General features: G+C 36.3%; 1 protein-coding gene across 1 annotated transcript; it reads left to right on the top strand.

Moving 5' to 3' along the window:
* Positions 1 to 388: 388 nt before the first annotated feature.
* On the top strand, positions 389 to 17,044 carry LOC142596479 (heterogeneous nuclear ribonucleoprotein K-like). The gene is made up of 14 exons (XM_075725599.1): positions 389 to 445; positions 1,339 to 1,437; positions 2,831 to 2,887; positions 4,364 to 4,407; positions 5,337 to 5,409; positions 6,002 to 6,115; positions 7,306 to 7,434; positions 7,950 to 8,257; positions 8,604 to 8,658; positions 13,426 to 13,476; positions 15,356 to 15,377; positions 15,452 to 15,534; positions 15,993 to 16,162; positions 16,950 to 17,044. Exons 1-14 carry the CDS (start codon positions 389 to 391, stop codon positions 16,981 to 16,983), a joined length of 1,296 nt encoding a protein of 431 aa, XP_075581714.1. The 3' UTR covers positions 16,984 to 17,044.
* The last annotated feature ends 430 nt before the right edge of the window (positions 17,045 to 17,474 follow it).

Here is a 17,474-nt window from a genome sequence, read left to right as displayed (position 1 = left end):
GCGATCCCTGCTCCCCGGCCAACTCCCCCCAGCTTATATCCTGAGCATGATGTCATATGGTATGGAATAGCCCTTTGGCCAGTTTGGATCAACTATTCTGGCTGTGCCCCCTCCCACTTTCTTGTGCACCTGGCAGAGCATGGGAAGCTGAAAAGTCCTTGACTAGCATAAGCAGTACTTAGCAACAACTAAACCATCAGTGTGTTATCAGCATTCTTCTCCTACTAAATCCAAAACACAGCACTATGCCTGCTACTAGGAAGAAAATTAACTCTATCCCAGCCGAAACCAGGACAGGTTTGCTCCCCCCCCCACCCCATAAAATAGATGTACTACTTTTTTTTTATTCTGCAACAGGTTTTATCTGCATACCTAAGAATAAAAGGTAATGGAGACTGAACAACAAGAGGAGACCTTTACCAACACAGAGACAAATGGTAAATTTTTTTAAAGGGCTATTTTATTTTATTGGGGGGGGGGGGGGGGGGAAGAACCTTTTTAAGTCTCAGTGTTGCTAACTATTTTGGAATGCTTTAACTGTATCAAATGTTTGTATTGGCAGCATTTTTGCATTTAATCTTTTAATTTTTAAGTGTCCCTTCTGATTTTACATGGGTTTTGTATCACAAATACGTAATTTTTCTTTGGGAGTATTTTAGACATGGTATAAGTAACCAACAGTTATAACTAAGGATTTGAAAATATTTGATAGCTAAATACTCAGTACTTGTCTGGACAGTGTGATCATGTAAAAATACTGTCAGGCATATCTATTACTGTATTTTATTTATTGCAGTTGTTACTTTGAAGGAATGTATATATATGTGAAATATTTCTAAATATTAGCTAAACTAAAAACTCTTTGGACATAATTAGTGAAGAAGAGTTAAGGCATTAGCATTGAGTTGATTCATGCCAGTTTTTCAAAGCTATTTGAAATAGTGCTTTCCTGTTGTTCCACCAGTATTTCAGTATTGGACAAACTACTTTTGATCTTTTGGGCTTTAAGGTTTTCCCAATTGTAAAAGAAATACTAGGTAGGTGATGCAGCACTGCTTTAAACAACATGTAAATTTTTCACTGTCTGCAAAATTCTCATTTCAACTGTAGTTTATAGATTTGGAATGAGTCTTCAATAATTAATCGATACGTAGGCTGATGAAGTAAAAACCTGGTTTTGTGCTATATATACTTAGGGTAGATGTCAGAAGTTAGTGTTGGGCTAATAGGAAGGAATGCTTCATTAGGACTACAGTGCATAAGCTTGAAGTACAATTTTATCGTGACTTAGAAAGTTAAATATATGTTTGTGTTTTCCCCCCTATGGACCTGTCTACAGGCAAACGTCCTGCAGAAGATATGGAAGAAGAACAGGCCTTCAAAAGATCTCGGAATACAGACGAGATGGTTGAATTACGCATCTTGCTTCAAAGCAAAGTATGTTTTTTCAGTATCACTATGTTCCTGCTTATACAGTTGCTTAAGACAGTGGTGACAAAGTGTATATTGTGGTGTATGTTTAGAAATAATGTGTGCTTTATTTAATATAAAATAACTTATTAGGAATATTTGTAAGTGTGCATGAATGATAGTAGAAGTGTATTGCAATGGTATTATCTTCAATAAATTTTTTCAAGGATGAGTCTTTAATGATCTATGGGACTTTTCTGTTTTTAAAAAAAAAAAGTACTCATTGAAAAAATAAAGCAACAGAAATTATAAGCCACTTTTCTTATGTTTGAGTGGAACGTAATTGTTTCCAGGGGAATGACTGTGTATTAGTCTTTAGAAAGCAAGCAGTTTAGAGAATGATCAGCTTATGATTGTAAATTAAATATGAGAGGCAAGATGAGGACTTCCTCAGGATTTTAGTAATTTTCCCAGATTTAGTAAATCTGTATGTATCAGTAGGAGGAAATATGGGAGTAATGTTTCAGGGATTGCAATCGCTTCATTGACTAATATAAATTGTCACAGTAAAATTGCTGTTTATGAATCTCCTTTAATGTACAGGTGTTTGTGGTGTCTGAAGTAACTCAGTCTTTTGTGTTGGGGCAGGGGAATGTTAACCTTGACTCTGCATGGCATTTCTGATGAATAGTCAAGTTACATGGAGTGCTGCAAAATGTTTGTGGTGCTGTTAGCATCATGTATAAACGTAATAAAAGCGATAATTTTGCATGTAGTTCTTGAAATAGCTTGGTAAAAATGTAGTTTTACAATTCCCCCTCTTGAATACCTGAGTTTATTCCTGTTGATTTTAGCAACTGGAGATTAGCAATTGTTTATATTGGCTTTACATTCTTCAGACTGTACCTACCTGAGTGGTCAGTTGAGTTACATAAGTTTAAACCAAAAGTAGCATTTGAAATTATCAAATGTTCAGAGTGTGAAAGTGAAATTTTCAAACATATTTTTAAAAAAAAAAAGGTGATCAAATAAATTAGGAAAATCCTTGACCTACATAACATGCATGGAATCCCATAAGGTATTTTTTCAGTCATACTCCAACTATGAGATGGTTTTAACACAGGCAGAATTGCCTAGAAACTTAAATTTGAAATTGAAATAATATTATTGAGTATTTTTATCTCTTTCCAAAGTTCAGTGGTAAGAGCTGTTTTGACCTTTTTTTTTCCCCCATGGTAAAACCATGTCAGTTTATGTTTCAATTTATTTTGAAGCTTTCAAAAGCAAAACAAGCCCCAACCTACCCCTAAATGCATCCCACAAGGTAACACAGAAATAGATACATTGTTCTTAATCTTCAGTTCAAAAATGTAGTCTGTGCTGTATTAGTGTAACATAACTTCTGAAAACTATTTTCCAGAATGCTGGAGCAGTGATTGGAAAAGGTGGCAAAAATATTAAGGCACTTCGTACAGATGTGAGTATATATGAGTTTGAATTAATTTAACACCAAATCTTTCAGAGCACTACATTGAAAACTTGATTGCATACATTTCTAGAAATTGAGAAATTCAAATCTAAACAACAATAATTAATTATAAGCCATTTATAATGATTGTTAGAGGAGATAACTTTAGTTTTTCAGTTTGTGTTGTAATTAAAACCCAGCTTGAGTTATGTGGGAGGAGAGGTTTATATTAAACCTCTTTGCTTTCAAACAGGGTTCCTCTAAATTACGCACTTCAAATGAGGTAACATCTTTAATTAGAAATATTGGCAAAGCTTAAAACCCTTAACTGTACCATTTCCCATATGTGTGAATCAATTATAGTACTATTGAAAACTGTTGCAGGTGGCTGGCTTAACCCAGTGATAGAGGAATTCTTTAACTTCCTTTAAAAAAAAACCCATAATGGTCCATCTGTTCTTACTTTAACAGCTTGGACATAAAGCACAAAAACATTCATGTTAAGGTTACATGATTTAAATACTGGTATAGAACAGTAAAGAAACATTTTATTCTGTTACTTGGAAGCATTTTTAAATGGTCATGACTTATTTACCTATTCATATTTTATAGTGGGTTGACTCTTGTGATTAGGCACATGTTCAGTGTAAATGTTATGTATTTATAAAACTTGGCAATGCTTCTTAAATTCCATTTGTTTACACTCCTGTACTTAGCATCAGCTACAATTTCGGCAATTTTTTCAAGCAAGACTGTTCAACACAATATTTGCTAATATATCATTACACAATCAGTTCCATCTAAGTTCACAAACTATAGCAACTAGAATTGAGGATTAAGCTGAAATGGTCAGGAATCATACATACACTTGCTAACTTTGGCAGCTAGTGTTTGGGTTTTTTGTTTGTTTGTTTGTTTTTGTTTTAAGTAAATAAATACATCACCTAAGTCCAGATAACTTAATTGGTCTGGAATAATAACTTTCCCAACTTGCCCAAGGTTTCAGTAATACGGATCTCAACAGTTTTTGTGTCTACATTCATGAGCCAGCCTGCTACTGAAACATCATTATGTTAAAAGTAAAAAGTAGTTTAGTCAGATAAAGTAACTCATTAAGATCCGTACTGTTAAGCCACAGTCAATGTAGCAATCCATTACTGTGTTAGTCTTCAGAACAACTTAAGCTTGTTTCATTAACTGAGAGTAATGAGTATAGTTTGTATTAAATTAAAATTTATTGCTTTTCCCGCTTTTCCCTCTCCTTGTTTTTTTGGCCATATATCTCCGTTACCCATGTACTGGATCGACTTGCCCCTGCGTTGCCCACCATGACGTTGGCCCATCCGCCCCTGAACGCCCATGTGAAAACCCTGGTTGGCTATGCCCAAAAATGTGCTCGTTGCCAAACGGGTACCATACTTGACAACTTCTGATTGAATACCCATGCCCAATGCCAACATCCACGAACGCCAATGACCAATGCAGTACAATGCAAGTGTTTCAGTCCCAGACAGCAGTGGCCCCGAGCGGTATGTCCCAACAGTTTATGCCTCACTGCCTGATTAGAAAGAGAGAAATGTATTTTATTACCTGCCTTTTATATAATTAAATAGTATCCCCTTATAGACCGTGTATTGTTTTTTTAAAGTTTTCTGTCTTATTTTCCACATTAAGTCTCTTTGTCACTGAACTTTTACGTGAGTTGGCCACCCAAATAATCCACTAATTTTATTTCAGTGGAAGGAGCACAGCTTCAAGTGTTGCATATTCACTGCATTATAAATCAAATTGTTTCAAGAGTCTCTTGCTCTGTCTTTGTGGCCCACCTTGCTCCCCCCAACATTGTCTGTTGATAATTATTTCTGATGAAATACTAACTCTAGTTCACTTTCCTTCACTTCTCATTTGTGGGTTTTTTTTTTGTTTGGGGAGGTTGGTTGTTTGGGGTTTTTTTGTTTGGGGTTTTTATTCCTTGTATTTATATTCCTTTTTTACAGAGCCCATTAGTAATCTAATTTCTAACTGGTCTCTCAACCTTACTCTAGATATAATGTTGACCACTTGCATATCCCCGCTTTTTCTACAAGAAGGTGTGCCAGTTTTACCAATGTAATGGCGAGGGTATACTAAATTAGTGGTGGTGGGGAACATGAATATTCACTTCTACTTTCAGTTCTGCGTCGATTTCTTGCCCACTTAATCTGAGCCCTTCCAAAAGCTCTCGCTTGCTCACTTTCTGCAAGACCTACCCAGTCTTAAATTCATCATGCATATATATTGGGCATAAACAAAGATGCATGTGTTGTAAATCCAGTGAACAGGTTTACTTTAAATGGGGGATATTAATTGTAAGTTCTTCTGTGTAGTCAATCTTGTTAGAATTTTGTGTATGATTATGAATACTAAACTTCTACTTTTCCACCTTCTCCATGTTTTCTGACACTATGGCCTCTAACAGCATCTTGAGTATAAGTGCAGATACAGAGACAATTGGAGAAATCTTGAAGAAGATTATCCCTACTTTAGAAGAGGTATGTCTCTTAGGTTTGTTTCTTCTTCAGAGGTATAAATTTAGATTTCTAAAACAAGACAATTCTAGATGATTGTGTGCTATTTTTAATATGTTAAATTAGAAAATAAAACCCAGCCTTTTTTGAAAGGAGGCCTATAGCTCTCAAACTACATGTTGGCTTTTTTTTTTGGTAAAGGACAGAGACAATCTCTTCCTAGAAAATTAATATTTGGAACAGCCTCCTCCCCTTCAAAACACCTGTCTCCTGACTTGTTTAGTCCCTAATTTGAAGTAGCTGTATTGTCATTTCCATCCTGCCTTAGCTTTGTAAGCAAGTGTGTTGCGCTGTTTGATATCTTAAAATTTTATACAATAATAATAAAAGAAATAGGGAAAACTAATTTGACATCACCTCATGTTGAGGCAAAGTACTTAAATAGGTGTGATTCTATCATAGCAAATACAGCATTACAGTTCAGCAGCAAATTAAGTCATACCATGGTGTTTGGAGAAAAACCTTAACAAAAAACCAAAATTAGTATTTTGATTTTTCAATTATTTTTTCCCCTGACTAATATTTTATTCTTTCCTTGTATGCATCTTACTTACAGTATCAACACTACAAAGGTAGCGACTTTGACTGTGAATTAAGACTTCTAATTCACCAAAGTCTAGCAGGAGGAATTATTGGTGTCAAGGGTGCTAAAATCAAAGAACTCAGAGAGGTACTGTTTCCTGTTCTTTTCAGATTCTGCTTTTATTCTATAAACAAATTAGGTTTTTGTGTTCATAAACAGTGAGTGTTCATAAACAGTGAGTGTAAGCATCATCTGTGCAATAATTCCTTCAGAACATATTTCATACATGATTTCTGCGTTCTGGGATCAGAGTTACTTATTACAACTTTCTTGCAAAAAGAAATAAAGTGGCTGTTGGTGATAGAGCCTAGGACTCCTATAAAGATTTTAAGCATATTAGCAGTAGAGTAATCTTTATAAATAAAGGACACTTTTTAAAATTAAAATGCCATTCATCACTCCTTCTGGAATGAACTGCTGAATAGACTATATTGGTGGTGTTGGATGTGGAAAATGGTTTAGCGTGGACTCATCTCCATAAACTCTAACGATGATAATTTAATAGATGTTTGAATATTGATATTAAAAGGTAGTATGGGGTGGGGTTTGGGTCTTTTTGTTGTGGGTTTTGTTTTTTGGTGGGGGGTGGGTGTTTGGGGTTTTTTGTTTGGTTTGGGGTGGGTTGGGGATTTTTTTTGTTTGCTTTTTTAAGTTCTACTTCCTTGAAGACCACCGTTTCCTTTGTGAAGGATCATTTCTTGTGAAGGAATGAGGTTTTGTTCTAAAAAGCTAGTGGTCTCTGAATCTAGAGTGTTGTTTTCTATCCTTTCCTGGCATTTTGTCAAAGGCAATTTCAGGTCAGTTTAGGCATAAGCTACTATTTGTGTGGGCTGAGGAAGGCAAGATGACTAGACATAATCCTAGCGACATTGCTGTCTTGCATCCAAAGCATGTTTTTATGACATATGAAGGTTTATATAACCTGTGAGCTTATAATGGATATGTGGTCCTTTTGCTAATATTTGATTAAATGACCATGTAGATGAGCCATAATTGAAAGATTTTAAAAATTGAACTTTTTTCCTCTTCACTAGCATTTCATACAAACTGATGACATTGCAGGTCTTAAAAAATATAATATCCTAAGATTAAATTTGTTGTAAGAACTCAAGCAAGCATTCACTTAAAATGACTGGAAGCTTAATAGTCTGGTTTGATTGTGTCTTTAAAAAAATGTTTTGGTGTGTGTCTTACCCATTTTGTTTTCAGTAAGTTTATGAAATTGTTTAAAATACTTCTATTTGAAGATTTTGGGGTTGTTTTCTTCTCTTCAACAGAACACTCAGACCACCATTAAGCTCTTCCAAGAGTGTTGTCCTCATTCCACTGATAGAGTGGTACTTATTGGTGGAAAACCTGATAGAGTTGTGGAATGTATCAAGATTATCTTGGATCTTATCTCTGAGGTAATGTGTCTTAAACTTATTATTCTTTCATTGGTATTCATGAAAGTCGGGATGATTTGGATGGAAAATTATATCTTTCCATTTCTATTTTGAATTCAGTGCCTCTTCTCTAGTAACAAAATAAGCATTGGACTGTTCACACCCTTTGAAATTATTCCTGTTTTCTAGAATTGGGGTGTACCTTATGGGAGAGGGAAGCAATTTTTGGTACCAATGAACTGTTGTCATGCTTTACATATCAGTAAAATAAGAAATTTTAAATTGGGGAGGAAGCAAGACAAATGTATGTGCCACCCATCAGTAGCAGCAGTTTCTCTATCATAGTTAAGTTCTCGGGAAGCATATCACCATCCCTGCCTTTCTTATCAGCATTGTGAAATCAAGAACATATTCAGAATGTATAAATTCGTATTTATACATTTAGTATAGTAATTTAATGAAATATAATAATTGTAACAGTGCTAACCAGGGGGGAGGGGTGGTGGTGTTTTTGTTTTTTTTTGTGTGTATCTTAGTCTCCAATTAAAGGACGGGCCCAGCCTTATGATCCCAATTTCTATGATGAAACATATGACTATGGTGGCTTCACAATGATGTTTGATGATAGAAGGGGACGTCCAGTAGGCTTTCCAATGCGTGGAAGAGGAGGCTTTGATCGAATGCCTCCTGGTCGCGGTGGACGACCTATGCCTCCATCAAGAAGAGATTATGATGATATGAGCCCTCGCAGAGGACCTCCACCACCACCGCCAGGTCGTGGTGGCAGAGGTGGCAGCAGAGCTCGTAATCTTCCTCTTCCTCCTCCACCACCTCCTCGTGGCGGGTAAGCTGTTGCATAAATGCATTGTACAAAACTCAAGCTGAGTAAAACTTGCTGAATTGTGCTCATGTTTCCAGGACTTGTTTCACACTCCATATTAGTAGTGATTATGCAGGATTGAGTGTGCATTGCACCAGAGAATTTTGACAAGCATTTTAATTTAATTATTCCTGCAATGTAGCAGTCTTTCAGGACTATAGTCAGTAGTTCTGTAACTTTATTTTATGTCATTCAGAACTTGACTAAAGCATTTGGAAATTCATAGTTGTATGTAAATCATGAAAATTTGAATTAGAATATATAAACTAGTTTATAACGAGTCATGTGCTGCTGCTTTTTCTCATTTTAGAGATCTTATGTCTTATGACCGAAGGGGTAGACCTGGAGACCGTTATGATGGAATGGTAGGAGTTAAAATTCATATTGTTTTGTTTAGTAAATACAGTTAGCACTTTGAATATCTGAGGAAACTGTTCTTGAATACCTACATTTAAGTGTGGGCATGTGTGCTTCTGATAAACTTTGATATCACAAAAACACTTTGGCCATACAAATGGTCCCCCCAAGATGACAACTGTTTGGGGTGTAAAGGGTATTTGGGATGTGATCTGCTGTGTGGTTTTGGTTTGTGGGGTTTTTTTGTTTGGCTGTTTGTTTGCTTTCCTTACCTGCCATCAACAATGGAATAGAAAGTTGGTAGAGCACAGTCCCTGCATATTTTATTACATGGACCTTTTTTTAGACTTTTTAATCAGGATGACTGATATAGGAATTGGGAGGCTTTTCAGATCAAGAAAGCATGTCGGAACAATGTTTTCCAACAGATGTTAGCAGAATTTAAGAGAACATGAATAATATCTATAAAGAGCTCTAGTTGGTCTGGCAGTTGATTGCTTTTTCAAATCAATTCTTGTCTTTATGCCAATTTCTATGTCTGCAAAAAAAAAATCTACTGTAATTCCAAATGTTTTGGAGCCAGGGCCACTGATAAGTTGAATTTTAAATGAAATGAGGTACATTCAACCATGTTGAGGGGTGGGGAGAATTAAAAAAAGGCTTAAAGATAGTCTTCCATGTTGTACTGTGATGTGACTTCCTGGTAGTCATTTACTGTTGTATCCTCTTTCCTGGGAAGACAAATCATAGGCATTTAGGAGGTAAATCTCTGTGGTAACAATCTTTTTTTTTCTCCTCTGGTTCTGTTTGGCACACTCCTTAAGATGAAAGGTTAGATGAGATTTTTATTTCTCTTTTCTTTTAAATGAATGGAAGAGAAAGAAGTGGAGAGGAGCTATGAAATGGGCTACCTAAATGAGATTTACACATTGCCTCCTTCTGGGAGGAAGAGGCAATTACTTCCAGTAATACATACTGGAAGTACATATTACAAGAATGTCAAAATTGGGGCACCAGAAGCCTAGCAGAAATATTGAAAGGAGAGACTTGCACTTAAAATTACCAAAAACAAACAAAAAAACCCACCCCTCAAAAAACCCAACACCAAAAACACCAAGTTGTCTATGCTACTCTGGATCTTAAGAAACTAGAAGAATCATGAACTATACCTCCAAGATCCCTTATTTGTATTCTAATGTTTTCAAAGCTCGGTTTTTGTGTTTTCATATTTGCAGCTGGTAAAACCAGCGTCAGGGCATATAAACAGAGCAGCCTGCCCTTCCTTGGGTATCTGGTTGAGCGTAATCTTCAGCTTGGGCAATAGTGTGTTCTAGTTCTGTTCCATTCTATTTAGAATAGAAAATCTGTTCGCGCTCTATTTAGTCTGGCTTTGATCAGGTTGACCTTGGCTTTCTTGACATGAGTTTCTGCAAATAAGTGGGAGTCATCTCTGCACATTTTCCATGTTCTGAAAAGCAATTTTATTTCTTCTTCACAGTGGAGCTGCTCATGGCTTTGGCTGCTTTATGCACAAGTTTCATAGCCTGCCTACAATGAGGACTTTCTGACACAGATTGTATTTAATTTCTAGTTTTAGCTAGCTATAATCCCAGTATCCTTAATTGTATAAGCAGGTGAGAAGTCTTTCCATGGATTGCGAGGCTGAACCTGGAAGTGTCATGCCAGAAATATAAGGTCTTCTTGAGCTACTATGCATTTCAAATAGAAACCATTCTCTAGCAAAACGGTGACAAGTGGGGTCCCTCAGGGGTCCGTACTGGGACCGATGCTATTTAACATCTTCATCAATGACATAGACACTGGGATCGAGTGCACCCTCAGCAAGTTTGCAGATGACACCAAGCTGAGTGGTGCCGTTGACACACCAGGAGGATGAGATGTCATCCAAAGGGACCTGGACAAGCTGTAGAGGTGGGCCTGTGTGAACCTCATGAGGTTCAACAAGGCCAAGTGCAAGGTCCTGCACCTGGGACAGGGCAACCCCCAATATCAGTGCAGGTTGGGGGATGAAGAGATTGAGAGCAGCCCTGTGGAGAAGGACTTGGGGGTACTGGTAGATGAAAAGCTGGACATGAGCCAACAATGTGCACTTGCAGCCCAGAAAGCCAACCGTATCCTGGGCTGCATCAAAAGAAGCGTGGCCAGCAGGTCGAGGGAGGTGATTCTGCCCCTCTACTCTGCTCTGGTAAGACCTCACCTGGAGTACTGCGTCCAGCTCTGGGGCCCTCAGCACAAGAAGGACATGGACCTGCTGGAGTGGGTCCGGAAGAGGGCCACCAAAATGATCTGAGGGCTGGAGCACCTCTCCTATGAGGCCAGGCTGAGAGAGTTGGGATTGTTCAGCCTAGAGAAGAGAAGGCTGCGAGGAGACCTTATTGCGACCTTCCAGTACTTAAAGGGGGCCTACAGGAAAGATGGGGAGAATCTTTTTAGCAAGGCCTGTTGTGACAGGACAAGGAATAATGGATTTAAACTAAAGAAGAATAGATTTAGACTAGACATTAGAAAGAAATTTTTTACAATGAGGGTGGTCAAGCACTGGAACAGGATGCCCAGAGAGGTGGTAGAGGCCCCATCCCTAGAAACATTCAAGGTCAGGTTGGATGGGGCTCTGATCAGCCTGATCTGGTTAAAGCTGTCCCTGCTCACTGCAGGGGGGTTGGGCTAGATGACCTCTAAAGGTCCCTTCCAACCCAAAGCATTCTATGATTCTATGAAAACATTTAAACTAGAGTGAACCAACACCGTTGTGGTTTGTGAAGTAATGCATGGGAAAGGCTACTTTCAGAGAGCAGGAATGCTGTTTTGCATAAATACATTAAAAGGCAAGAGTAGATTCTCTTTTCAGACCAACATCTCAGAGATGTTGATTCTACAGAAATCCTCATTTTTCTGTCAGTTCTCTTCTCCGCTAAAGGCAGAAAAATTCAGTAGTTCAAGATTTGTAAGATGGTGAACCAAGACTGGATGGTGAAACTTGACTTTTCTGAGATGCAACAATACTGACAGCCTTGTAAATTCTAAGATGTGAGGGAAAAAATAATTTGGATTTTTTTATATGCATATATATATATAAAATCTCTATTCTGAGGCATTTTACTGAAAGACATACATGCATTGTTTCTCTTATTACAGAGGTATATATTTTAGGCTGTAACTGTTCCAAATCAAATGCCGATGGACCATAACGGCTGTTTTGATAGCTGAGAAAACATGAATGTGTTTCCACTATTTCTTTTTTAACACTCTCATCCCCATGGGTGCTTTAGATATACAAATGCACAAAAACAAAAAAATAAGGTGAAGCGCATATAAAGCCATTTAATACCCCCCCCCCCCTTTTTAAATGGTCAATTCCTAATGCTTTCAAAGTACTTTTAAATTGGAGTTAATTGAGAACTCAATTAGAATGTCTGTTTAAAATTAGAATGTATGTTCAGATGTATAATCTGCTTTTGATCATTCAGATGATTCCTATTTGATATTTCTTAACGTTAGATAGATATATATATGTATATGTGTATATACATGTCTGTATAAGCACTTCAGTAAAGGTACATACACTAAAAATATTAAAAGTACTTCATGTTTAAGAGATTTGACATTAAAGAGCATGTAAAAAAAAAAGCAGTGAAGGAAAGATGTTTGACACATTTATCTATATAAATGCTAAAAGAAGTTAACAAAATTTCACTCTTCTGGGCCAATCCCTTAAAAATAAGGGAAAGTTACAATAAGGAATTTGCCATCAGCTAGGATTGCACGCATTACATCATTAGATGTAAAAGTCAATAAATTCTTATTAATACTATGTGCTTTGTCTTATCCAGTCAGTGTTTCATTTGGTTTTGATTTCATTTCCATTGGTTACCAGTAGTAGCTAGCACAAATGAGTCTGTAGAGAAGAAAATTCTGTTATGTATCTTACGTTATCCTGCACCTAGTATTTTAGGAACTGTTTTTAAATGAGCATTTATATTTTAATGTGCTATTCATGTTGTGTTGCATGTTTTAACCCGGCAAAGGCCTTTGCCTTAATAGTAATTTCAAGTGGGTTCTACAAATTATATTTTTATAATTTTGTTGATTTCCCCCCCCCCCCCCCCCCCCCCCCCCGTTTGTTGTGAATTTTGAAGGAAATAAATGCTATATATCACATTTAAAAAAAAATCCAATATAATTAGGCAGTAGTAGATTGTTAGTTTAGCTATATGAGGTATATGGAAATGAATTAATAAAATATGAGAAGCCATGTCCTTCCTGCTTGACCTGCTGTTGACATAGATATATCAATGACAGTTACTTGTTTTATTAAATGCCTTTTTTTTTTCTTTTTTTTTTTTATATGCATGAGAGAAGTAGAAGGTTTTGGTATCTGAGAGTAACATCTTTCAGTATATAGTACAGTTTTAGTACTCAAAGGTGTTTAAAAAAAAAACAAAACAAAACAAACTGTTCAAGCTTAGCTGTCTGGCGTTCTTTGTAAGAGGAAAATCTGTTTACACCATAGAAACAAGGAATAAAGAAGTGTTACCAGTTACAGTTCCCTTGCAGTAAAAGTAAAAGGGAGTGAATCTTGTAACTGGTCTATATCACATACTTTTGAGTCTTTGTAGTAGTTTTAGTAGTGCAGAAAAATGTTTCTCTACATTGGTATGTATGCATTTGCTTGCCAAGCTACCCATAAGCCTCCATGACGTGGACTTAATTTGGATTCATTTCCTCTTTTCCTCCTATTATGTTGTGCCTGGAAGATGATGCAGTGTCATGTGGATGCCTGCGATGACATGCAGCCACCAGAGTTGGTGAGTGTGCTCATGCTTTTATTTGACTGGTTTAATAGTTGATTTTTTGAGAAAATCAGTTGAATTGGTTAAGTGATAACTGGAATTTCTTGAGATTTAATGTAGTCTGTGGCAGCTAGCACCTACTGAAAAATCCCTAAAGCTGTCCTCCTAACTCAGGTTTGGCAGTTTGTCCTGAACAGTGAATCCTATACAAGCAGTTAATGTTCCACAATGGAAGTATGCAGCAGCACAGCCAAGAGAGAGAAGCTTTTCTTTTGTATCCTATTTTAGTGTTCTAAGTTGTAACTTTCACTGTAACTCTTGCTTTTCAATACCCTGTAGGTGCATCTATTTAGGAATATGTTTTATGTTAACTTAAACCATGTTGTGTTTTCTCCTGTTTTGAGCAAGGAATGTTAAAAATAATTCTTTACTTATAGTTGTGGATAAACTATTATGCATTACCTATCCATATATTTGAAAATATTCCATTTGATTTGTGTTTATCAAACTTCTTACTCTTAGGGGTTTTAGGAAGGAAGGTTCAAAGGGTGTCAGCAAGTGTTTATGCTGTCTAGAAGATGGCAAAGTGCTGCCAAATATTAAATGTTAGTTCCTAGCTTACATAAACACTGCAGTTATAATTACTCATCTGCTGTCAAATTAATTTGCTGTCTTGTAGTCTGGGGAGGAGAAGCAGCAGAAAGGGTCAAGAAAAGGATTGTTCATTAAAACAAGTTAGCCTGAAAAAGGGATTCCCTGTGCAAAATATCAACAGAAATAGGTGGAAAAGTATGTGTATGGAACATGCAGCTCTGATCAGCCTCTGAATTAAGTTCTAAGCAGTGTCCTTCATTCTTTTGTATTTTGCAATCCACTACAAGCTCTATTATGTTGTATTATGATCTGTATTGCTAAGCAACATGATTACACAACACAGGTTGCTTAGAAACAGATGATCAGCTGAACAGGTTTTTTTCTGAATAGCTTCCATTTTGATGTGACTCCAAAAAGCTAGCAGGTAAATAGTTTTTTGGAAAAAGTTGTTGCATTACAACTTCTGCAAACAAGTAATTCACACAGATTCCTGTATTTCTGTATTTCAGTGATATAAGTTGAATTCTAGAGAAGTGTGCATATCTATTCTCTGCTTCTACAGGAAGATACTAAAATGGGTGTTTGTGCATTTAGAAAGCACTAGATCAAATTAAGCACTTGATATCAAGTACCAGTCTACAAATCCTGAAAATAAAAGCAGTCAGGAGTGCTGTATTGCAGTGATTTGGATTTGGTATATGGTAGTTTTAGCAGAACAGCAGTAATTAGTGTCATGATTGTCCCTTCTAAGATACAAAGGATTGTAGCATAGTCTGAATGGGAGAGACCAATTATAAAGATGGTATTAGAGTTGACTTGTTTTTACCTCAAGATATAGATGTAGGAGGGTTGACAGTTACCAGGTAAATGTCTTGTCCCAAACTGAGACTTTAATTTCTCCTGAGCTGTATAGGTAGTAGTAATAAGGCTGAACTCTGATCTTTTGATTTGAATGTTAGTGTAGTCCAAGGGTCAGGAGTAGATCAGCATAAAGAGCTTTTTACAAGCTGAATTGATAAGGTTGTTTGGTAAACTGGTATGGCTGGATCTTGATGACTTATTCGTAGAGGTTTTAACAGAGTAAGCTAAGAGGTTCTCATGAGAGATCACCCACACACACCTTTGTTCCTGGTCTGCCCTTTTCCCCAGTTTGCCTTTAATGACACTTAGATTAAGGTTGTGGGTTAGGATTTTTGCATAAAATAGGCTCAAAGTTAACAGTATGATACTTGAGATGAAAACATGTTAATGAATCATGGCTATTTGCTACTTAAGGGTTTTCTTTCTCTTTTTCTTATAGTTTGAGGGTGGCTCTGGATATGGTAAGTTTTTATAGAGAACTTTGACATGCACTTCATTTAGTCAGTAAGAGGCTTGATGCATACATTTAAATCAGACTATTCTTACACAGGGGGCCGTGGTTCATATGGAGATCTTGGTGGACCCATCATCACAACACAAGTAACGATTCCCAAAGATGTAAGTGAAGCTGACTTGCTTTCTACTTGTGTTTAAATAAATAAATAAATAGAAAGTCACAGCCTTTTCTCAGACTATGTAAGTAAATCAAAAGTATTTGGGATGCTTGACAAGTACTTTTAATATAAAGCAAGTGTTTCTAAATCACCAAAAGTTTCTTCTTAAGGATGTTTGGTTTGTCTTCACTTTAGAGATGCACTGAACTATTTTTTTAATTGTTAATATTCAATAATAGATATGGTCTACATAACTTGTTTTTACAAACAAGCATCTGGTTCTTCCAACTTTATCCCACCTGTGTTTATATAATAAATGTTACAGAGGATGTTTTGAGGCTGTAAAAGAGTAAGCTTCCATTGCAACTCTTAAAACTAAATTGATGGAAGCTACTTGAACAGTACTGTGTTTTTGCAGAGAAAGTTTATATCAAGAAATTAATGCTTTATTTTCTCCCCTAGTTGGCAGGATCTATTATTGGAAAGGGAGGCCAGAGAATCAAACAAATACGTCATGAGTCAGGAGCTTCAATCAAAATTGATGAACCACTAGAAGGCTCAGAAGATCGAATAATAACTATTACGGGAACACAGGACCAGATACAAAATGCTCAGTATTTACTGCAGAACAGGCAAGTTGAAGCTTAATGCTGTCCTTATTGTCAATTTTAAACTGACTTTCCTACTACTACATTCTAAAGCTCTTCTTCTCTGCAATATAGTTTTTAGAAGGCAGGATTTAAGTAACTATTGAACCTAACTTTTCCAGTGGTAGTTCTGCCTTGATTCTCTTCTTTTCTCTGTTCTAACTAAAATGAAGATTCCCTCAAAAATAATCTTGATGGAAGACACCTTAACCAAGCAGTCCTCTCATTTCTCTGGTGAAAATTGCTGCAAAAAACCTACTTGTAATAAATTACATAGAACCTGTAGAAAATGTAGAAGATTTCAGTGGATGTTGGTCTAGTTCTGTGTGGAAGACTAGTGATTTTGTTGTTTTTGGATAACTTAACTGACAACAAATCACAGTCTGCCATATGGCACAGACCATGCCTCTACAGGACAAGTTGAAATCAATTGGTGCTGTTATGCAGCATTTCACACCTTGCTGGCATTACTCTCTCTTCTGCCAAATATTAACAGTTTTGGACTTAGTTTGCTTAGTTTTGCTTTAATAACGTGTTGGCTATCATAGCATTTGTTAATGTTTAACTTGAATGTTTGGCTTTAGATTACTAATATTTAAATGTGCTTAAAATAATTATATGCCTATAATTATAGCCATTAATCTTTTTAAATTATTTACTTTTAAATGTATTGGGAATTTGTAGTTTAATCTTTAAGAATGCCATTGTGAATATTGATGCAAGATGTATGGTCAATCATTCTAATACATGCTTTTTTCTTTTTCTTTTATAGTGTGAAGCAGTATGCAGATGTTGAAGGATTCTAATGCAAGATTATTTTTTCTTTTTTATAGTGTGAAGCAGTATTCTGGAAAGTTTTTCTAAGACTAGTGAAGAACTGAAGGAGTCCTGCACCTTTTTTTTTTTTTTTTTTTTTTTTTTTTTTTTAAATATCTGCTTCTGTTTAAAAAGCCAACATTCCTCTGCTTCATAGGTGTTCTGCATTTGAGGTGTAGTGGAATCTGCTGTTCACCAGATGTAATGTTTTAGGTCATTACAAATATTTGGGGGAGGGAAAGGCCGCATAAGACTAACACTGAAATTTTGAAACAGCAGCAGAGAGTGAATTTTATTTTTCTTCATTGTTGGTGGTAAATTGTGATGGTTTTTCTGTAATTATTGTGAACACCCTGCCTTATGTACACTGTAAATTTTTTTTTTTTTAATGGGGGAGAAGACTGGTTGTCCACATGTCCCTGGCATCCTTTGAGAGCAGTGTGCAGAATGTAATGCTCTTTTTTAAGATATATTTTATGAT

The sequence above is a fragment of the Pelecanus crispus genome, chromosome W (assembly GCF_030463565.1).
Source record: "Pelecanus crispus isolate bPelCri1 chromosome W, bPelCri1.pri, whole genome shotgun sequence".
Taxonomy (NCBI): Eukaryota; Metazoa; Chordata; class Aves; order Pelecaniformes; family Pelecanidae; genus Pelecanus; species Pelecanus crispus.
This window is presented reverse-complemented; position numbering and strand designations above follow the sequence as displayed.

Bases quoted from the DNA above. Each gene is read 5' to 3' on its own strand.
- LOC142596479 (XM_075725599.1), top strand. From the start codon at position 389: ATGGAGACTGAACAACAAGAGGAGACCTTTACCAACACAGAGACAAAT. The intron at 7,435-7,949 runs GTAATGTGTCTT...TGTGTATCTTAG, and splicing joins TCTTGGATCTTATCTCTGAG to TCTCCAATTAAAGGACGGGC. The intron at 15,535-15,992 runs GTAAGTGAAGCT...TTTCTCCCCTAG, and splicing joins AAGTAACGATTCCCAAAGAT to TTGGCAGGATCTATTATTGG.